The sequence below is a fragment of the Camarhynchus parvulus genome, chromosome 8 (assembly GCF_901933205.1).
Source record: "Camarhynchus parvulus chromosome 8, STF_HiC, whole genome shotgun sequence".
NCBI classification, from domain to species: domain Eukaryota; kingdom Metazoa; phylum Chordata; class Aves; order Passeriformes; family Thraupidae; genus Camarhynchus; species Camarhynchus parvulus.
In genome coordinates, this window is record NC_044578.1 from 24,169,766 (window position 1) to 24,191,607 (window position 21,842).

General features: G+C 42.1%; 1 protein-coding gene across 5 annotated transcripts in view; it reads right to left on the minus strand.

Moving 5' to 3' along the window:
- TPR (translocated promoter region, nuclear basket protein) overlaps window positions 1-21,842 on the minus strand; it is a 33,411-nt gene that overhangs the window by 271 nt on the left and 11,298 nt on the right. Inside the window, exons 15-50 of one of the 5 annotated variants that reach the window (XM_030953359.1) lie at window positions 21,532-21,695; window positions 21,313-21,452; window positions 21,074-21,222; window positions 20,649-20,811; window positions 20,256-20,390; window positions 19,474-19,614; window positions 19,147-19,315; window positions 18,511-18,677; window positions 18,137-18,289; window positions 17,745-17,861; window positions 16,887-17,090; window positions 16,612-16,796; window positions 16,278-16,425; window positions 15,779-15,916; window positions 15,029-15,160; window positions 14,640-14,770; window positions 14,074-14,284; window positions 13,770-13,916; window positions 13,194-13,392; window positions 12,352-12,557; window positions 11,786-11,847; window positions 10,692-10,900; window positions 10,115-10,387; window positions 9,180-9,328; window positions 8,290-8,373; window positions 7,773-7,859; window positions 7,315-7,446; window positions 6,664-6,754; window positions 6,035-6,222; window positions 5,059-5,127; window positions 4,375-4,484; window positions 3,627-3,733; window positions 2,850-2,945; window positions 2,508-2,664; window positions 1,741-1,859; window positions 775-873 (exon numbers count right to left, since the gene is read on the minus strand). In XM_030953359.1, the coding sequence (XP_030809219.1) occupies window positions 775-873; window positions 1,741-1,859; window positions 2,508-2,664; window positions 2,850-2,945; window positions 3,627-3,733; window positions 4,375-4,484; window positions 5,059-5,127; window positions 6,035-6,222; window positions 6,664-6,754; window positions 7,315-7,446; window positions 7,773-7,859; window positions 8,290-8,373; window positions 9,180-9,328; window positions 10,115-10,387; window positions 10,692-10,900; window positions 11,786-11,847; window positions 12,352-12,557; window positions 13,194-13,392; window positions 13,770-13,916; window positions 14,074-14,284; window positions 14,640-14,770; window positions 15,029-15,160; window positions 15,779-15,916; window positions 16,278-16,425; window positions 16,612-16,796; window positions 16,887-17,090; window positions 17,745-17,861; window positions 18,137-18,289; window positions 18,511-18,677; window positions 19,147-19,315; window positions 19,474-19,614; window positions 20,256-20,390; window positions 20,649-20,811; window positions 21,074-21,222; window positions 21,313-21,452; window positions 21,532-21,695 (5,231 nt within the window). Of the gene's footprint in view, window positions 1-774; window positions 874-1,740; window positions 1,860-2,507; window positions 2,665-2,849; window positions 2,946-3,626; window positions 3,734-4,374; window positions 4,485-5,058; window positions 5,128-6,034; window positions 6,223-6,663; window positions 6,755-7,314; window positions 7,447-7,772; window positions 7,974-8,289; window positions 8,374-9,179; window positions 9,329-10,114; window positions 10,388-10,691; window positions 10,901-11,785; window positions 11,848-12,351; window positions 12,558-13,193; window positions 13,393-13,769; window positions 13,917-14,073; window positions 14,285-14,639; window positions 14,771-15,028; window positions 15,161-15,778; window positions 15,917-16,277; window positions 16,426-16,611; window positions 16,797-16,886; window positions 17,091-17,744; window positions 17,862-18,136; window positions 18,290-18,510; window positions 18,678-19,146; window positions 19,316-19,473; window positions 19,615-20,255; window positions 20,391-20,648; window positions 20,812-21,073; window positions 21,223-21,312; window positions 21,453-21,531; window positions 21,696-21,842 lie in introns of all 5 variants that reach the window. The other 4 variants (XM_030953356.1, XM_030953358.1, XM_030953357.1 and 1 more) reach the window with 4 other exon arrangements.

A 21,842-nucleotide genomic window follows, 5' to 3' on the forward strand; every position in this document is an offset into this window, starting at 1 on the left:
GATACTTCATCATTCCTAAGGAATTGTCAGGGCAGTGGAGTGGTTCCTTTCTGATACAGTTCAAGTTCCCCCTCTCTCCCCCTAGGCCTGGTGACACATGTACACATCACCTGCGTCATGGAAAAGGCTGGGGGTGACTTGTGATCCTGAGCCAAACCAATGAGCAGAGGATTCTTACCGCATCTGAAATCACTTAGTCCCTCCTTGTTATTAAAAAAATGGTGACAGATGGAAGAAAATCTATCCTAGTCCCACCTCCTTATTTTTCTCCCCGTAAAATAGCAGCTAATCCATATTTCAATGCTAATATTGAGTCTTCTACAATGTTAAAATAATGCAAAACAAAACAAAATCCAAAGGCTTTTTTTTTAAGTACAGAAGTTGCAAAAATAATTTCTTGCCATGGTTTAACTCCATTACACTGGAAAACCTGTAATACTTCCAATAAAGCTTTTTTCAATGAGTACACATTGATATAACTGGAATCCTTAATGTACCAAATGGAAGCTTCTCTAATGCTAAAACCAGAATTTTCTCAACTGCTGTCCTAACAGACTTCTGGAACCTTCCTTTAAAACTTTGAAGATGTAATGCCCTTCTCTCTACTGATATGAGCCAGCTGCCACTGCAGAAGGAAGTTTGCCTGTCTGAAACCTGCTCAGCCTAACACACTAAACCCCAACTAGAGCTCAGGATAACCCACCAAACTGGAGGCAGGGCTGCTGTGTCACTCACTCACTCCCTGCCAGGCTGGGAGCAGCCAGGAGCACTTACCCCTCTGCCTGTTGAACTGCCGGCCACGCACGCCCGTCCTCAGCGTCGGGGGCTGCAGGCGCACACGGCGCAGGGACTTGGGCTGAGTGCTGCTCGTGTCTGTGGGGAGAGGCAGTGCAGAAAGAAAGGGTGGCTGTGCCTGCCAGCTTCTCATCTTTACATGTTTTGATATGGTTTATGCTTTCTTTACTTTAGAATGATGAAGGTGCCTACTTATTTCATTGACCTCTCCTCTAATATAAATAAAAGCTTCAAAGCAAATAAGTTGCACTTCTCTTGCTCTCTATACAAGGGGTTAATTGATAACTGAATAGAGATTAACTTGTTGTTTCACAATTTAATTAAAAATATTCTAAAGCTGACATCAAATAAGCCAGTGAATAAATCAAAGTATCAGTAATGTTTGCTCCTTGAACTGTTGTTCTTACTTTGCCTACTCCAGTTACTGCGGTCCAAGGAAAAATGGTTTTGCCAAAGTACCAAAGAATCTATAAGCATTAAAATATGATCTTGCTCTTACAGAATCTGGGGAAACCTTAGAGCCCCCTCCAGTGACTAAAGGGGCTCCAGGAGGGCTGGAGAGGGCCTTGGGACAATGGCCTGTAAGGACAGGACAAGAGGGTATGGCTTCCCACTGCCAGAGGGCAGGGTCAGATGGGATATTGGGAAAGAATTGTTCTCTGTGACAGTGGTAAGGCCCTGGCACAGGGTGCCCAGAGAAGCTGTGGCTGCCCCTCGAAGTGCCCAAGGCCACGTTGGAACCTGGGCTAGTGGAAGATGTCCCTGCCCATGGCAGGTGTGGCACTGCATGGGCTTTAAGATCCCTTCCACCCCAAACTATTCTATGAATCTGATTCTAAGAGTTTTATCTTATTTTGTATATCCTGGCTACCAGCCATGATGCTGGACAAAGGAATTCTCACTCTTAATGAAAAGGTATCAACTATTATTGTGATTATCCTGTACCTGCAGATGAACTTGAAGGAGGATCCTGACTAGTTGAAGGAAGATCTGACTCATCAGATGCTTGAACAGATTCTTCCTCTTGCTGGCTATCGATTTCTAGACCTGCTTCTGAAGTAATGCTAGAAGGGAAGGTGGAGGAGGAGAACCATGTAAGTATATTTGCATAGCTTCAAAAAGGTCCAGAAAAAAACCACCCTGTCTTGCAACACAAAGATTTAAAGAAAATCAAAAGTAAAATATAGCATAAAACGATAAACTGTCCCCTTTTAGATCTTTACTTCATCATAATACAAAATATAGCAATTATTATAAATATTAAAAGTTGCACTTGTAAAGCAAATGTCAAAATTATTTGTCTACAAAATTCACTAAGAACTGCTTATTCCAGCCCCGTGTTTCATCTTTTGTACATGCACTGTCTTTACTGGGTGACTTAATCATGTATGTGTGCTTTGCATGAGGAGTGATTTTCTGTATTACACAGGAATGCCTTAGTCTTTATTCTGCAAACTGATCCTTCAACCCATGCCTTTACCATCAGTATTTGACTACTACAGAGTGCTCTGCATTCTTAAAAAATAATTTTTTTTGGTGACTTTTATATTAACTCTGTTAAACCCCAAGGAGATCAGCAGAAAACCACTGGTTTTGGATGAAGACACAGATTGTCCTGCCTCACAGCACTACAAAGCGCTGTCTGGGCTGCCCCTGGGTGATAATGAACATATCAGCAGTGCTAGTGAGCCAAAGCAGCAGCGGTGCTTTACCCCTCAGACTCTGCCTCTGCGAAGACCTCGTCGGCGTCGTCGCCAGCGCCGGGCTCGGTGGTGGTGGACAGGCTGCCGGTGGAGGTGGTGACCATGGGCACGGACTGGGACGCGTGCTCCGAGGCATCGGCCGAGGCACTCTCTGTGAACACTGTCACTGGGGAGCACAGACACCCTGAGGCCCTGCCCACAGAGCCTGTGACAGCACAGGCAGCTCGGGGACAGGCTGCCCAGCGCTCCTGAGGAGCAGCAGCACTGCACCGACCACGGGGAATCATTCCCAGCTTCCCTCTGCAAAAGCACCTGCACCTCTGCAAAATTCCTTGCACCTCTGCCACTTACCTGGTGCTGCCACTTGTAATGGTGTTGTGGGGACGCTACGACCCCCTGATTCCTCCTCGTGGGCAAGGAACAGTGGGGTTTCATACATCCCTAAACCTGCAATACAAAGTTCCAGTGACAATCCATCCAAATGAGCAGCTATAAAAAGGATTAACCAATGTCTTCCCTCTGGCTATTTGATAAAATCCAGTCACTTGTATTTAGGCAGATTTTTGTTATTTTGTTTTGACTTACTGCCAGAGCTGACCATAATTTATTGGAAGGCAAAACCTTCATGAAAATATTACTGCTTGTTTTCTTAACTTTCATCCTTGTATTATGCCATTATTTTGCTGTGAGATTTTTTCAGAGAACAGCCTGTGTTCCATGCCAACAGGAATGCCAGGAAAGGGAGTGATTCAGACCAACAACAAACACAACAGCCTGGCCATCTCTGAGCAAATGAGGATATAGCCCAAAGATTTCTTTGCATTTGATGTTTTCCCCTATTGTTTCACCACAGAGAAGCTACAACCAATAGTAAAATTGAAGTTAAAAACCATTCCTTCAATATTTCATTCAATTTCAAAATCCCAACACAACTATAAATGTAGCAGCTTGAAGATAACACCTTCTCAATTTCTGTTATTCTCTCCTTGACAACAATTATTTAAGAGTTGCAGGTTTCTACACTTCAACAATTTCCTGAAGTGTTGTGTGAAGAATTGTGTTTTGTTGACTGAATTCTCTCTTCTTCACTCAAAGACCCACAGAAAAGAGAGCCCAGAAGTGCTTTACCTCCTTGTGATGCCAGCTGCCCAAGATCAGAGTGACTGGAGCTGGTTTGTGGCATATCTTCAGGGGGCCCAAATCTGAACCGAGGAACTCCAGCTACCTGGGGAGAACTGGAAAATAGAGACTTGAGGAATTCTGCAACTTCCCCAAAGATCAGGGCAGGGGGGAGAACTTTCTGACCAGGAGAACAAATCAAGCATGAGACAAAATAAACTAATAGTGACCATAAAAATCAGCTGAGCTACTGCTAAATAAACAGCAATTAGCTCTCAAATTGTTAGGAATGCATTCAAAATCAGTACAACAGTCCTGAAGAGAATATTCTTTACTTATCCATTCTATGGACCCTCACAATTTTAAGTGGATTGCTGGACATGTCCAGAACATCCTGAAAACAGAAATGGAAGCAACTTTTCCTACTTTCATTGGCAATATTAATAGGGAGGGAGGAAGAACAAGGAAGGAACTATGATAGAACTTTTTTGTTTGTTTAATCTCTTCTTAAATCACCAGGTTACAATACTCTGGAAAATATTCACTTCCTAATTTGCTGATCAGTTATATGACATACAATTCTAACAATAATTACTTATCTGCACGTGCAGTTATCTATCCTACTACCTACCATGTTACTTCAATCACAAGTTTGTTTAATTTAAATTTATTTTCATTTCACTAAAAAATAGAAAGAAATAGAATAAAGAATAGAGAAAAGCCTTTTTTTCCCCTTTTTCTTTTCGCATCTACTTACTGAATGGCTTCTGCAAATCCATCTGTACGATGTGGAACTACAAGAGTTGGTGTGCTTGGAACTGTTCTGTCCTCATCATCAAAGAAGTGCTGCTGCTGGAAAAAAAGAGACTGATATGAGAGCCTACAATGTATTTCCAGTTTATACCAGCTGAGTTAAAGGTTGATTTTTCCACACAGTCCAGCAAAACAAAGACAGATTTAGCTCTAACAAAATTCTTGTTTGATTTCAGACATCTAAAGCTGATGCCTTTGGTCTCACAGATACTTAGTCTCTTTTCTCTCACTGAACCTGCATTTGTTCTGCCAAATACAGCTGAATAAAGGGTTCAAAATTAGCTGATGGAGACAGCATAAATTAGTCTTATTCCTTTAGGATGAGGCTGAACTTAGTATTGTTTTTTCCAGCAACGCAGCCACTGACTGACTCTAAAAATAAGTAAATAAAATCACCTTAGACAAAACCAATTGAGCCTCTTTTGAAGCCTTTTGTTTCCTGGGAGTTTTCTAATCTTTGCCTTCCATTAATACAAGAATTAACAGGAGTAGGATATTTTCTGCAAGACTACAGAGACCATCCCCCCTTGAAATCAGAAGACAGGTTTCTTTAGAAACCAAAGTAACCCCAAGAGTCAGGAATGTTCCCTCAAAGCAGGGCATTAGTAGTAGACTCTGATCCACTCACCATTCCACCTATCCCAGGGGTCAGCTGAAGCCCTCGCCCCACCGACTGTCTCCGAGTCATCTGGATTCTCTTTATGGGAAAGAAAAGGGGAAATTGTGTGAATGTGGTCCTGGAATTCTAACAACATACAAGTGTTCAGTCAGAGCCAAGGATAGCAGCTAGATGAGTAAGTATGGCAATCATTATGGAATCATAGAATATCCTGAGCTGGAAGGGACCCACGAGGATCATCAAGTCCAACTCCTGCATGAAGGACAGACCCAAGAAACCCAGGAAGAGCCAGAGAGCATTGTCCAAACACTCTTGGAGCTCTGACAGCCTTGGGGCTGTGCTCATTCCCTGGGGAGCCTGTTCAGTGCCCCAGCACTCTCTGGGGGTACAATGTGTATATTCTGGGCAAGTGACAGTAATCTTTTACTCAAGTCTCTACTGAATACAGAAAATTTGCACACAAAAATATTGTGATGCCTCAGCACAAGTTAATGGTAAAAGATCATTTCAGTCAGGGTATTTTTGAAGAATTCCTGTTGTGATGTTTTAATTTACAAAATCTACAGGTCTTCAAGAAGCATAATTGTGGGTCAGGCATTGACTGTGAAACATTTAACTTGGAAAATAAATGGCAGCATTCCTTTGCCCCATCTACATTGGGGCAACTCATAGAAACCCTTCAAATCTGAGCTACAACCTGGCTAAGAAAAGCTTTTTGAGTGGAAGCATCATCAGCCACTGACTGACACAGCACTGGTATAATATAATAAGAATTCCAAGATAAAAAGCAGTAAGACACTGGGGATGGATTTGTACATTCCCTGTCCAGCAGGATCATCTGCAGGATGACTAAACCCCTTTGTTCAGCTACCATTTCCATCATGTTGAACAACTGGCAACATTTTTCCCAATGGATTACATTGATAAGAAACCATACAGCAATTTTTTTCCCCAAGTCTCCTGAGGCACTGGAGCTGGTTTGTACCTGCACCGGGGGCCCCAGCTCCTGGGGAGGGGCGTGGATGGTGAGCCGTGGGGGCAGGGGGTGCGGGGGCCTCCTTGGGGACTGCGGGGGCCGCGGGCCCTGGCGCTCGGACGATGCCGACGACGGCTGCTGCTCCCGCAGGCTCTCGTGGGCAAACGTGGACTCTGCAGCGCTCGTGCTCCCCTCTCCTACAACACAAACACACACGGGGAAAACCTTAGGAACCAAGTTGAATGCATGAAGGCAAATCTTGCAATTCTGCCACCAATTAACTCATTTTTCCCTTGCAAGCCTGGGGACAGCCCAGTGTTGTTATGTAAAATCACTTGAAGAGGACTTGTGCCAGCTACAACTCCAGCACTGAAACAAAGTGTTAATTATTCAGGTGCTGATTAATCCAGTGAGCCATTAAGTTTCCACAGCAACCAGAGCTTGCAGGATTTTCAAAGGAATTTAGAACAAATCCAGAAAAGATAATTTCAAAAGAATCCACACTGCACATTGAAATGGCCTTTAGTATTTCACTGATATTTTTACTTTTAAGTGCAGATTTTAACACATGAAAAATAGCTTCTACATTTCCCTCCCTCTACCTACACAGACTGTGAAGAAACATGGAATAACTGTACCACTGTTTTGGGAATCTGCTGCCCTCTGGTTGCTTTCAGCTCCTCCCATGCTCTCTTCAGTCTCTGTTCCAGGATCTGTACCATCAGCACCCTAAAATCCCACATAAACAGAGTATGACTAAACAAATTATAGGTTGTAAAGAGAATATAAAAGCAGTACAAAAGTATTCAGAAAGTAAAAAAAGTCAAATATATGACAATCTTAAAATATTTTTGTATCTACAGCATTAGGTAAATATATTCAACTGTATGAGATTTCAGGAGTTTTGAGTACCTGTGCATATATAAACCTGAATAATGTAGCCACTATCATTTAATAACAACAGATAGTGAAATATCCAGTTCTTCAAAAGCCTCACCAGTTTTGCAACCACAGTATTTGCTGCTGGCTCCTGTACTTTGTATTTTCATTCAGCCCTCTTAAAGATTCCTAGTTGATTTTTCTTGTGAAAACACCAGTTGTAAAAAATTACCATGACCCAGTATCATCCCTCAACTTTTGGGGATGAATTCATACCAGGATTTTCTCTTCCAAGCAGTCACATTTGTGAATGAGTATTGGTAAATTTCTTTCAACAAAACAGTGAGTATTACAGCACTGATTTGTTGCAAGAAATTTATCAGGCTATAAAAGAAAGGTACAAATCTCACCTCAGCATCATCTGCTTCATATCCATCATTGCCATCAGCACTACCAGTTCCTTCATTGCTGTCATCACCTTCATCTCCCATCCCTGTGTCTTCATCATCATCCTCATCATCCTCTTCCTCATCATCATAATCCTGTGATGAGACAAGAAAAGAGCCTTAGGGAAATGCAGAAAGGGGAGTGGAATAGGCTGGATGTGGTGCACAGATCAACACCCACCCAGACACTCCCTCTCTCCCTCTTCAACAGGTCAAGGGTAGGAAAGAAGATGGAAAAGCCTGAGGGTTCAGATAAAGGAAGGTAAAAGAAAAATTCAAGGTGAATTAGCAGGTAGCTTTAAAACACTGCAAGTTCAGGCAACAAAAATACAGACCAATTACTCAGTCAAAAATATTTTGATTAAATTAGTTTTGCATCTCATGAAAGACAATATCATAAAGGAATTCCATGATATACATACTTCCTGCTCCCCTTCATTTTCTTCATCATCATCATCTTCATCATCACTATCAATTACAATCACATCATCTCTCTTGGACTGGCCATCCTGAGATGAAGAAGTGTTTTGTTGGTCTGACTGAAGGGACCCCAGGTCTATAGGGATAGACTGGGAAGTCTCCTCGCTGTCCTCCATGGCCGCATACTCCCCCTGTGTCACACCCTGCCAAAGAGCAAAGGCAATCACCAGAACAAACAAAGTTCACTGCACCATCACCAACAGCAAGAGAACCACACTCTGATGCTTACAGGACAGCTACTGCTGTTCCTTAAAAACTGACCAGAGGAGAGGACAAAAGAGAATGTGACAGGTGACTGTCAGTGACTGAGCAGTTCAAGTCTAAACTTTAAAACATTTAAAGTGGTTTCCATGGGAAACCTGCAGGATTCCATTTGAGATTTCACTTCTAAATATACTGAGAGTTTGGGGGGCAGATGGCTATTTCTGCTGAAGACTTTTGCTCTTCAAATATGCTTACTTCTCCAATGGAGTCTTGTGAGTCTTGATTGTATGTTTGTGCCTCCACCTCTCCATCAGTGCTCTCTTCGGCTGTCACCTCCTCCTGGGAAAACAAACATTTTTCTCACTTAAAACCTATCATTAGCCGTAAACATGGTTGAGATTCTTGTTCTTCACTTCAATAAAAATTATCTTTTGCTACAAAGATTATGGGCAACCTTTTCTCTGGCTTCCTTAGCAATGCTTTTATCAAAAATCTCACTTCCCTGCCCTGGAGAAATACAAGTTCCCCAGTCCACTAGACCTCAGCATACCTCAGTCTTTTCAGGACTAAAACCAAACCACCAAAGCTTCCCATTCTACCTCCAGCCTTCCAGATCCTTATAGGATAATGTTCTTACACAATCCTGCCCTTTTTCCCTTCTGAACATCCCTCTGGTACAGGGTTAATAAAATATCTTCGGCTTCCTTAACACTGTGAGGTTCTGTCTCATCAATTTTATCCCTTTTTCACAGCACATCCCAAATCCCTCACACCAACATTCATATGCATCTTCTGTAGGCTCTTCCAGCAACTCATCTTTGCTTTCCATCTCCTAAATACCCTTTATTTTTATCTAAAATTACTGTAGATAAAGACCTTCTGAACCACACTGAAAGATGTTTGAACTTCTTCTTCCTCAATTCCAGGATATGGCACTCTCTCTCCCATGCTACAGGTTAAGATTTACATCATTCATTCTAACTGTTTTAACCTCTGCCTTTTTAGATACCCAAATATAATTGTTTCCTCCCCAACAGATTAGAAAGTCAATTAAGAATTCACTGATTTGCTCTGAAGTAACATAATTTTTCTTCCCATTCAAATCCTACAAAGATTAAGTAGTAGCACTTTATGTTTGTGCAAACCTCAGGTCCAACTCTCTGCATGATTCTCAGTTTCTTTGAAGTAGGTGCATCCACTGTTTCCTCAGAGATCTGGTCTGAGTTCTCCACAGTGTTGTCCTCCTCTTCCTCTCGGGATCGTTTAGACAGCGAGGAACTGGGGGTAGCTGAAACTGCAAAGACCTCCCAGTTATTTTCAGAACAACACATGTGTAAACCAGAAATCAAAAATTTTGATATTTTCCTCTGATGATCACCTCCATTTCTGCATTGAATAACAAACAATCAGAATTGCACTGAGCTGTCTCCTAGGCCAGGAAAACATCAACCCCTTTAATTATGTCTTAAGCTCTCAGGCCTTTATTCACAACTTAACTGACCCTAAGTATAAGCCCCAGGGTACAACCCAAAAATTTCTTCCAACATCTTGGCTTTGGACAAGTACACTCAAAATTTTTAAGAAGAGTATCAGCTGGAAAAAGAGAACTCCAACAGTCTGCAAAAATGTTTTTTTGGGGAATAAGTGATCTATTTACACAGTATAGGACAAACAGATGTGCAAGAGTGTATTACAGTGTGTAGCATTAGAGCACTTCCTATATTTTAAATTCAAGCTTAAGTAGCTTACTCACGGCTCCTAAATATAACCTTGCTCATAGTGCCATGGAAACAGAGCCAGCAAGGGTTAATGTATTAAACTCCAAAGCTGCTCTGAAAAAGACAAACACAAAGTTTTATTTTCTTTCTACTTCAAGCAATGCAGTGCCAACAGCATTTCAGAGGCACCATTTCTGACAGCTCAAGAAGGAAGCCTAACTTTAGAAGTTCTTAAAATGTACAGTAAACTAAGGGAGGGGGAAAAAGCCCCCAACTGAAGTGAGGCCTGGCTGGCCAAGGGTCCAACTGGAGCTACCTACAAGGAACTATTGAGCAAGGCAGGCCTACAAAATGACACCAACCTGTGCCAAACACAGCTGTGGAGGTGGAGGGCCTCTCAATCTGGGAGCTCTGCACCACCTCCACAATGGCAGGGGCAGGCTCCTGAGCTGCAGGCTCGATCTGAGCATGGCTTTGCTGGGTGGGCTGCACAAAGGCAGTGGCCTGGGTCTGCTGCTGCACAGTCAGGATGGGCTGGGGCAGGGATGTCTGCACGTTGGGGCTGGTGGAGCGCACGGAGCCGCTGGCACTGCCGAACACCGGGACGTGCTCCACGGGTCCTTCCGACTGCATGGCTGCAAGGCAAACAGCAGCACAGTCAGGGTCTTCATTCATCCAGCACAGCTCACATTGTCCCTCTCAGGATGCCCTGAACAAGCACATTCAGTGTTCTGCAAATGAATTCATGTTATGCACATCTTCAGCTGAGGAACCATGAACTTTGCTGCAAGTAGAATGGTCATGGAAGTGCAACACTCCAAGAGATGCAGGGACAGTGACACTGTCTGTGGCCCTTCCAAACTGACTGCCACCAAACTTTCAAGGCAAAGGCAGCACTTCTGAGTACTGAGGATCCTTATACTACACTAAAAAGCTCACCTTCCTGAGTCTCCACCTGTGTTGTTGGCATAACTGTGGCTGTGGGGGTAGTGGTGGGATTGGTGACTGTGGCAGGAGTCACCATGGGACGGATGCTGGCCCTTGGAGTAGACTTATTTCCAGCCATTGCAGCAGCAGTCACTTTACTGGGAGTTGACACAACAGGAGTTGGTTTAATGTTTGCTGTTGGAGGATCTGAAGTGCTGGCACTGAAAAACAGGAGATTGGTTTCATCATGGTACAGAAAGCAGACTTTAAAAATAACAAACAAGTATATTTTCATAGTCAGAAACACTGTTTTTTAAAAGCTTTTAAATTTAAAAGCCTGACAACAGCCCAAGGAATTGTCTTTTTATAGCTGAAAATGAGAGACACAATACGCCATCAATAACATTTTATCCAGCTTGGAGAACTGACAGGTTTCTTCCAAGATAATCAAGTGGAAATCTAGTAACAGATCAAAATGTTTGTACCGTTGGCTGTGCTGGAACTTTATTACAGTGAGTAACACATCTTACATCAAAACTGATTCACTCAATACAGAGTGACATCATCTCTTGGCTGAGACAAGGGGCAGCCAAATTTTAAGAGACATTTTTGAAAGTCTTGCTGTCTAAAGGATACATTTCATAATAGCTGAGACGAAGTTTGTTATCCCAGCTCAGTAGTACAGCAATATTTCCCATTTCAGGGCTTAGGCAAATGACTATTTTATCTTTGAGAGTTATCTGTTCATTCCATTTCTCATTCTTTCACAAGGCAGATCCTTCCCAAAACCAAAAAGGTTAAAATTAACAATCAAAATTACACAACTTCAAAAACCTTGAAGTCTGAAAACAATTTTTAAAAACTTTCTATGTTTCCCAGATGCCATCTTCCTGGTGGCTAATATGCCAGCTTGCAACTTGAAAGCCCTATTGATTAGACATAGCTGAGAAAACAGGAGGAACACATTATTTCAGTCAGTATCTATCTTTGCAGTTGTTTAAGAAAAATTATTATTAGCCAGTGGTTTGCTAAAAAGAAGAGCAACCACATAATGATAAACCCAAGAAGTATCAACCACAGAAGCTCTGCAAACCCCTTGAACTCACATTCCTCTTTCACCTGAAGCTGGAGTAGATTTGAGTGAGATTTGCCTCTGCTGTTCTGGGACCTATTAGGTAAAAACCAGAAATATCATGTCAGGTACACATGAAACAGAGAAAACAACATGGAAAACACTTCAGCACTTCGCTAACAAGTCTGTGAAAGAAACGCTTGTTGGGTATTACCTGGGCAGACTCTGTAATATGGCAAATTCCCTGAACGAAATCATACCAGCCATACCAAGGCTGGAAAACAATTTGGTAACTGCTCGGGTATTTTCTGAAGCTTTGAGACATGAACCCATTATACTGAATGCATGAGTAAAATACAAAAATAGAGGGCAGAGCACGAACAGCTCCTTGACTGATTCACAGTGAATGGCAGAACTGCCTGCTTGTCGGGGCTGGGAACTCTGATTAGGGCAGGAAATTTAAATTAAGTTCTGAACCCTTACTGAGGCCAACCTGCGGATTTCCAAGAGCCGGGCATGGTGGCACCTGAGTCCAGGCTGGGCAGTGGTGGCCTGGCTGCTGTGCCAGGGCTGCCTGGCAGGATTGTGCACATGCTGTACCTTGTTTGTGGACTCTGGGGGCTCGTCCCGCTGCTCGTGGTGCCGCTCCTGCTGCTCCCGGAGCTCCCTCTCCAGGCGGCAGATCCGCCCCTCGTACTGGGACTTCAGGGCGCTCATCCGCACCTCCAGCTCCGTCTTCTGCTCCTCCAGGGAGCTGCTCTTCTGCTTCCACTCCTCATTCTCCTTTGTGAGCTGCTCTTTTGTACCTGGCGGAACAGGAAAAGGTCCAGCCTTGCTGAATCTGCATACTGAACACCTGGGTGTTTTACCTGGTCACTGAAGTATCCTGAAATCCTAAAAAAGTTAAGCTATAAAAGGAGATCTGGGAGGCAATATGGCCATTTTTCTTTTCAATTGCAATTAAATAAAAAGAAACTGAGATAAAAAAATATGTAATAAATAATAAATAAAAACTTACAGATGTAGTCCCAAAAGTACAAGATGTTTCCAGCAAGCTCTTACACCATCATTCCTCTTGGTGACATTTAAAAACAGAGGAGACAATGTGTTTTGCAACTCTGCATTTAGGGAAGGGGAGATTACCCAAGTTGTTAGTAGGGCCAATCTGCTCTAATCAACGGAAGGATCAAAAATGTAATCATGTTGGCTGGCCAAAAGTAAGTAAAACTTTTTCTACGTCTAGTGTGCAGCTACTTATGTACTTATACTATCCCCTGGAGGAATTAAATTTTAAACTTTAGAACAATCCCTGTAGCATTTAGTCTAGAAAATATTTTTCAGTAAAATATGAAGCAGGCCATATTTTTCAAGCATCCTGTCTAAAAGTTTTTCCACAGAAATAATCAAAAATCTCTAAGAACAGAAAGAAAGAATTACAATACCAGCTAACTGTGCAATTTTCTGCTTGGCTGCAAGCAAGGTCTTCCTTGTTTTCTCCTCCTTCTCCGTAATCTGTTGCCTGAGCTGCTCTTCCTGTGTAGTCTTCTCTTGCAGATCTTGATGGAAACGGGCCAGTTCTGCCTGTAGCTGCATTATCTGCTCCTGAAGATTTCTAACTTCAGTTTCCTTTTCTGTTATTGTCTAGAGAGGGAGAAAGATTGCAATTGTTGGCCACAACCAACTACTTTGGCAAATATGGGGCCCAAGTTCCAAGGAGCTGGTATTAGCTGGCCACTGGATTAAGGTTAAAAGGCTTCTTATCAACAACAGGAGTTCAGTCCTCTCTGAATGCAAGAGCTGGAGAACAGCATTCTCTTTCCCACTTATTCCAGGAAATAATGTGAGACACACTAAGATTTACACCAGACTAAAGATCCCTCCTTCCCAAGAAAATAGAGGCACAATTGGTCACTTCTCATATTTCTGTAACAGACATCAAAACATCCTCCCATTCTTCACTGTTACACACTCAGGACTGCAGTGGAGAACAGTACTCTGAAATTACTCACTGTTCTTACCTTTTGTAAACTTTCAACCTGAGTCTCCAAATTCTTCGTCTTCACTTCAGCTTGACTGAGAGTGTCTTTTAGCTCTTGTACTTCTTGGGCAGAAACTTGGTCTTCTTGTGGTTCTGCCAAAGGCAGAGTTGACGATTCAGCAACCATCTGAAAGGCATCAAGGGGTACAAGGCTGAAGGGGACTACCTGATCCAACATTATTACTTTCACAAGATGCTTTTGTGATTAGTGCCAAGTGATTAGTTTAAAAGTTCTCGGCAAACCCCAGGAACACTAAGGAATGCTCCATTTCAGTTCTACCTACCTTATCATGCTGTGCTTTCAGCTCCTCATACTGGGTCTTGTACCTGCGACCGATTTTCTTGACCTGTGTTATAGTTTTCACTTTTTCCTGTATGTCAGCCACTTTAGCATCCAGTTCTTTCTGCAAAGTGTCCTTTTCTGTTCTTATTTTAGTTACTTCATCCTTCAGGCTCTGAACAAGATTCTGGCTTGTAGTCAAGGATGCGTTAGTTCTAAATGACAAGAGATCAGAGGGAGATGCAAATGAGATGCTTGAAAACATATATACATTTCAATATCCCTTATTTATGTAACATCACATTATCTGCAGTGGATTATGTTTTCTAGGATTTTGCAATAGAGAATAAAAATTATTCTAAAATACATTATTTTGGAATAATTTCAGCTAATAGACAGCTTGCAAAACAACTCTCACTTCACCTTACCTGCTTGTTATCAAGCCACAGAAAGAATACCAAAACTTTCACACTTACACAGAGACACTTAGGAAATGACACTTCCAGATACAGCTATAATTAGAATATTTTGCTTTGCACCAAACCTTTTACAAATTGACCAATACCACACCTGGCAACTTCTGCTTTAAGCCTGCCTGTTTCTTCACTCATCTGTTGGACACGCTTGGCATTTGCCTCCTTCTCAGAGAGCAGCTTTCGATACTCTTCGAGATCAGTGTCCTTCTGCTGGCTCAGTAAGTGCTGGAAGGGGAAGAAAAGAGGGGCATTTTTGTAAAATAATTACACAGTTATGGCCATAAAATCTCCTTGAATTAGAGCCACTGCTTTTGCATTTTGATATGGAACAGCCAACTCTGAAGCTGCATGAACAATGCTTTATAATTCAAACATATTTCTTAGTTTTTTATTCTTTGTAAGAAAATTTAGCACTTTTTTTAGTTGTTTGACTGGTGGGCCTTTTTTCCACATTATGTTCTTTGAAAGGAGGAATTTCCTCACCTGAGTTCTGGCTTTCCAGCGTTTAACATCCTCTTCCAAGAGCTTTTTCTCTGCCTGCAGCATCCCACTCTTCTCACTGAGCTCAGCATTGGACTCTTGCAGGGGCAGGATGTCTGCCTCAAGCTTGCGTACCTGAGAAAGCACAGTAAGGGGTTACACTCTGCACCTCAGGAGACTGAAGGAATCCCTCAGGAAAAAGCCATGACAGAGCTTCTTTCCTAACTCTCTGCCTTCTTTTCCTAACCCTCTGCCACCTGGAGGAAGAGAAAAGGACAAAGACAACAGCAGAGAATGATCCTACAGAGAAAAAAATATTGGTGCAACTTCCCAATCTTAGATGCTCACTCTGTACTTTGGTACAGGAGAGATTATTAATGTTAAAATCCAATGCACTGGTTACCATTAAAATAAGCAGCATCTCACTTTTAAACTCTTACTAAAGCTGTACTCTGTTTTATATGCATTCTTGTGCCATTTTTAATGTAATTGCTGATAATATCCTTGCTCCTGGTATACCTCTAGCTAAGGATAAACACTGACTTTCAGGTTCATCTAAATGGAACTGAACTTCAAGCTTTCCAATACTGCAGATGGACCAGTCTTTTAAAATTGGAAATGTAAAGTTTCCTCATTAGTGTATGACTAAAGGAATAATGTAAATCACATATTTACTGGAATTAGCAATGGTGTATCCCAACATTTAACTCTACACTGAATATTTGAAAGGTTTATGTGAAGCTCAGTACTAACCTTTGCTTGTATCTGCTGTAGCTCTTGTTCCAGCCTCTCCTTCTCTTCCCTTAACATCTTGTTGGTTTCTATGAGTATGTTCATGGTCTCAGTTTTCTTCATTAATTCTTCATGCTGTGCAATGGTTTTTGCTGTTACCTGTGGAAAGAGTCAACCCAATCATTTGTTTTGCTTGCGCATGCACATATACTCCACCCGTATATGGTATAACACCACCTTGGAAAGCTATCATGGCATTCATTATTTCACATGTACTTTCAAGACATGGGGAAGCAGGAGATGGGAAAAAAAAAAATATCTTTATTTTCCCTAATTACGAGATTTTTGGGATTGTCACACACTCTCACAAGACCTGGAACAAGATACTTCATTTGGTTATAAGCAATCCCAGTTAAAAAAAAACCAAAACAAAATTTTTCAAAAATTCATTTTTGGGCACAGGCAGCCACAGAACAGCCCCGTACTCACTGAAATCACAAGCATTAACCCCCAGCCATACCTGCACCTTCTCCCTCTCAGCGTTGAGGCTGTCCTGCAGCTCCTGGAGCTCCCTCTCCAGGTGCTCCACTCTCTGGCGGTACCGCAGGCTCTCCACCTGCGCCACCTCGAACCTCGTCTCTGCAATCTCCTTCTCCCGACGGATAAACCTGCAGGGAGGAGTTCAACACCACTTCACACTAGGAAAATGTTCTCAGCTAGAACAACCACCCCTCATCAGCAAAAAAGCACCTGGATTTTTTAACATTATCCTTCAAGTATAAAGTAATGCAGAATTATTTAAGTTCAAATCTAATTTATAACCCCCAGGAGATGGAACCCAGAGCTAAGGTTACCTAAGAATTTCCAAGATTTGTTCCTGGGATTTGCCTTCCTCACTAAGAGAAACATTTGCTGCAGTTGGGATGGCTTCTTTCATGGAAGTCACCATCTTATTGCTCATGCTCTCCAGCTGCTCATGTAATAATCGATTTTGTTTCTCCAGATCTTCACAGCGGGATGCAAGTTTTGAAGCTTCATCCTACAACAAAATCATTCATTGAGTCTGATTTCTCTGGCTGAATTTCTGTTAACTGAAAAAAACCCACTGAAACAACAAAGCCCATCACACCTTGATCATTCTCTCTCTCTCTTCCCAGGAGGCTTTGGATTCCAAGAGCTCAGACTCTGCTTTCTGAGCAGCCTCCTCCAGCTGCTGCCTCACTGCTGCATTCTTGGCAACTTGCTCTTTGATGGCCTGCAGTGCCTCCACATCAGCAGCATGAAGCATCAACTCTCGCTCATATTTGTTCTGAGCTTCAGAAGCCATCATTGCCTGCACAAAACCAGAATAAATGAACTCTCCTACCCTTATTTTGTGTGTTTGATGTGTACAAAGAGACAAAATCAAATTACCACAAAGCAAGAAGAAAATCACTGCCCAAAATCCCTGCTATTCTCAAGCACAGGAAACATGGAAATGCCCATCTACTACATTTGGGGTTGGATTAAACAGCCAAAAGTTTTTGATATCCTTGAAACCAATTAGTGCTGCTCGAATTCTCATCTGCAGAAAAGTAAATTCCCTTTAAAAAACAGTTGATAACAAGACAATCTTACCAGCCGCTGCTAAATATCACACTGCCCCACAGTCGTTAAAGATGACAATTATCTATTAGGTTAGAAAAATACTTTCCCCATTGTCTTGTTGGGAGCATTTTCAGCCCCCTCCTCAGGGCATGAAGGCAGCAATTCATTAAAATCTGTTAATTACATTCCCAAGCCAATCTTTTTACATAATGAAACAGACCTTAGAAACAGAAATCTATTGCATTCAATAAGCAGCTGCTCCCAAAATAGAAAATGTGCTCTCCCAGCATTTTTCCCGCCTCCAGCAGTCCCTGAGTAACAAGTTTAGTTTTGAATTCAACTGAAAGCTAACAGGAATTCTGTTGACCCTGGCTAAAATAGGCAAACACCACTAACTTACTTGCTCCTGGCAGTCCCTCCTGGCCTGTTGTTCATTATTCAGAGCTGTGCTGGCTCTCTGAAGAGCTTCCTGAACTTCTGACTGCACAGCTGACAGACTCTTCTTCAGTTCTGAAAGCTGCAGTGACAGGCGAACAACAAACACAAAGTAAGAACAAACCCAGGACTGAGAGGACTGAGTGGCAAAATATCTGCAGAGCGCTGAACACAGTCACTCATAATGGTGATTATTTTATTACTTATAAATTAAAGAAATCTCTCACAAATTCAGGCACTCTGTGTACACTCTAAAAGACTGGTTCAGGGCACTGCTATAGTGTGAAACCCAAGTGAAGCTGAGGCAGCTTTGTGACAGCCCATTCCTGGGGACTCTCAGGGAGGGTCAGTGCATACCTGCTGCTCCATGTTCTCCACAGCTTTACGCTTCTCCTCCTGCAGTTCTTGTTTCTCTTTTTCTGACTCCATCAACTTCTTTTCCAGCTGGGCCTGATATTCTGAAGACTCCTTCAGACGAGCTTCAACTGTTGTACGAACTTCCTCTGTCACCTTCATTAAAATCCAACATGAGATCCATTTTTTTATCCAGTTTAAATACATTATTCTGACACAAAACTTTGTTAACAATTTTGTTAACAATTTAAAGCCAGAATAGGTATTCTCAGCATGTAATTTAGAACAACAACACTGAAAAAACAGAAAATCACAAGCAGCAGTGAATTTTTGCTCTAAAAAACAAAGTAAATAAAAACAAATAATTAACTACTTACTTGTTTTTCCTTATTGAGGGATTCCTCCAGGCTAAGAACCATGGCCCTGTACTGTTCCACGTTACTGGAACTAGTCTTGAGCCTTTCTCTTAGGTCATTGACTTGCTCCTCAGCTTGTCTCAGACGACTTACAAGATCATCCACATCTTCACTTGTACTAGGCTGACCTGCAATGTTAGAACACATTCATTAACTGAAGTTTAACTTAGTCTTAAAACCATTGTTCTCGTGAAAACTGAAGTAATTTTTGGATAATAACATGATAAAAACAATTATTTTTACAAAGCTTCTCTAAATAAAATTGTAAGCCCTCACCAAAATAAAGGCTTATAATAAACTTTGTTGACTATTTAAAACTATGTAGCCTAATACATTTAATCTCCTTCAAATAATAAAAGGAATCCTTTAAGAAGTTTTGCATTATTTTTCCCCTTTGTCAAAGGGGAATGTGGATGTGAATTGTACATTAATAAATCATGCTAGTTATCATCTGCCTGAATATGTGATTGCAGTAACAAAGTGATTTATTATTTAGTGTACTGTTGTCCCAATTCTAATTATCATGGACTATGAATTTTACCATTCTGCAGATGGCAATGCTTAGCATAAAGAGAAATTAACTGCAGAAGATTTTACCTTTCCCTAGAGGCCTTTGTGAGGACTGGGATGTGAGCTGGGCCTCAGTGTTGTTCAGCTGCTGTTTCAGCATGGCACTTTCCTTCTGGGCGTTCTTCAGGAGCTCCTTTGTGTTGATGTGACGGTTGGTCTCCGTCTCCAGCTGCCTCTTCAGGTCCAGGATATGAACCTGCAAGCACAGGGCTCCTCAGTTTGCAATTATTCCCAAATGGAACAGAGACCAACTGTGGCTCTACATGTCAGCCATGGAGAAGAACATGCTGCACTCTGGCAGAAGCACCTGGGGCTTTATTTTCCTCCAAACAAGTGCAGCATATTTACACTCACCTCTTGATTCTTGGTGAGGGAATGTCTTTGTTCCACCTCACTTTCCAGTTTCTTCTTCAGCTGAGATATCTCACGTTCAAGCTTTTCTATCTGATTATTGAGTCTCTGCTTTGTTTCTGTCTCAGATCTTTCGAGTATTCCCTGAAAAAAGAGCACAATGCATTTTGTTTACAACATACCTCAATAATTTTCTTCTGAATTACTGCAGCACTTCATACAAAGTTGTTACAACACTTCTCCCACCCCAAGAATAATTAAATAATAGGTAGATACAGAAAATTATGAAAAGTAGTACTTACAATGTTTGACTTAGCTTTGTAAAGGTTTCATTAATGATGTTAGTACAATAAATATTATTAGAAGAATATCTACTATCCACACAGTCTAATGCCATGGACTAAAAAACCTCCAAAAGATCTACTAGAGAAACAGAATTCAGTCACATGATAAAATGTGCATCCTTAAATACATTCTAAGTATTGCCATTATAAATCTTTTCCTTTCACTTTGTTTCATGTATATTTCCATTTGATCGTGAAAATCCTTCTCCTGAACTCAGAATTCTCAGTACTTTGCCCAGGTAAATGACAGAGTATCATAATGTAGGATAGGAACCCAAAACTTGCTGAAACAAGTTGCTGAAATATTTTATATTGTGCTGATTTGTAACCACAAAAAAATCCACATCAAGACCCAATCCTTTGAGTCTTTGATTTTCATGGGTATTTATTGAAAAGCCTGACAGACAAACCCAACCTGGGCATAAGAATAGCACCACATACCTGAATTGTTCTCAAATTGGTGAGCAGCAAGTTCTGTCCTCTTTGTTCAACCAGCAGAGAGTCACGTTGCTGAGTCAGGCGCACATCTGACATCTTCAGGATATCCTTCTCTTTTTTCAAGTTTTCTGCTCTCACCTTTAAGACAAAAAATTATAAAAACTTTGTTGTCAATCCCCAATCCCTCCATTGAATTTAATATTATTTTAAAATCTGTGTGAATTAAGCCAAGAATAGTAAGAACAGAACTACTAGATGTTCTGCTTTCCCTGCAAACTGAAACACCTTGGAATGTTCTTACATCTCCACTCTTCACTTGAGACATTTCAGGACAATCATAAGGAAGACTGTTGTACTACCCTGAAATACCCTGCAGTGCCACACACTGTTACCGACCTCTGCCACTGCCAGTTTTTCATTAGCTCCCCTCAGGTCCTGAGTCATGGTGTTAATGATCTGCTCCTGCTTCTGAGTGGTCGCTGTGAGCTTCTGGGTTCTCTCGTGCAGGGAGGTGATTTCCCGGCGATAGCCTTCCACGTTATCCTGCAGCATCTCGTACCTTCCAGGGAACACAGCAAAGCAAGTCTGCCACAGTGCACTGTCCAACTCAGCAGGGGCATGCACACTGCTGTGTGCTTCATGGTTTTATGCTTCAGTTTGCACAAATGTGCCTCACTCAAGTACAGCTTCTGCTCTTGATCCCACCTGCACTATTTCCCTTATGTTCTTACACAGAATAGACAGCATCAATGTTTAGGTGAGCAAACAAAATCAAGCAGCCAGAGAACATGTAAGGCAATGATATTATGTAGCTGAATTACCGTTTGGAGGCAAATTCCAGCTGTGTGGATATCTTGGCATTTTGTGACCTCAAGTCTGTGACCTGCTCCTGAAGCTTCTCATTCTGTTCATTCAGAAGCTTGTCATTCTCTGCCTTTTCTTTTTTATAGTTCTCAAAAACTTCTTGTAACTGCAGAAAAGGACATAAAAGTGAGCAAGTACCAAAAGCAAGTAAAAATAAACAGGGACAGCTTTGTGCAATGTCTACTGAAAAATGTACCTGCTTAAGAGCAGCCTTGGCCTCCACAGTCTCCACGGACTCAGTCATAGACACTGGAGCAGGAGTTGCCATGGACTGAGGTAAATTTGGGCGCTTTGGAGTAGATGTAAGACAGATCTCCTCTGGTAACATACCTGAAGCTACAGGAAGGTAAAGAGAGTTTTAAAGCCACACTTCTGCTTGCCACAGCAGATCACCCAGCCCCTGCAGCCTGGGTACCTTGCAGAGGAATGATGGCCCCCGTGGTCTGGGTGAGCAGGATGCGGAACATGTCCCGCTGGCGGATGATGGACTCCACGAGCTGCAGCTGGTGCTGCCGCGACTCCCGCAGCTGCTGCAGCTCACTGAGAGCCTCATCCAGCTGGCTCTGCAGCTCAGAGATCCTGAAACAACAACAACAGCCTTCAACATCACACACAGGCACCTCCAGGTGTTCTGGGCCCCTTCCTTCTACAAGGATAGTTAGGGTCTGGAGAGTGTCCAGGAAAGGGAACAGAGCTGGGAAGAGTCTGGAGCACCAGGAATGGCTG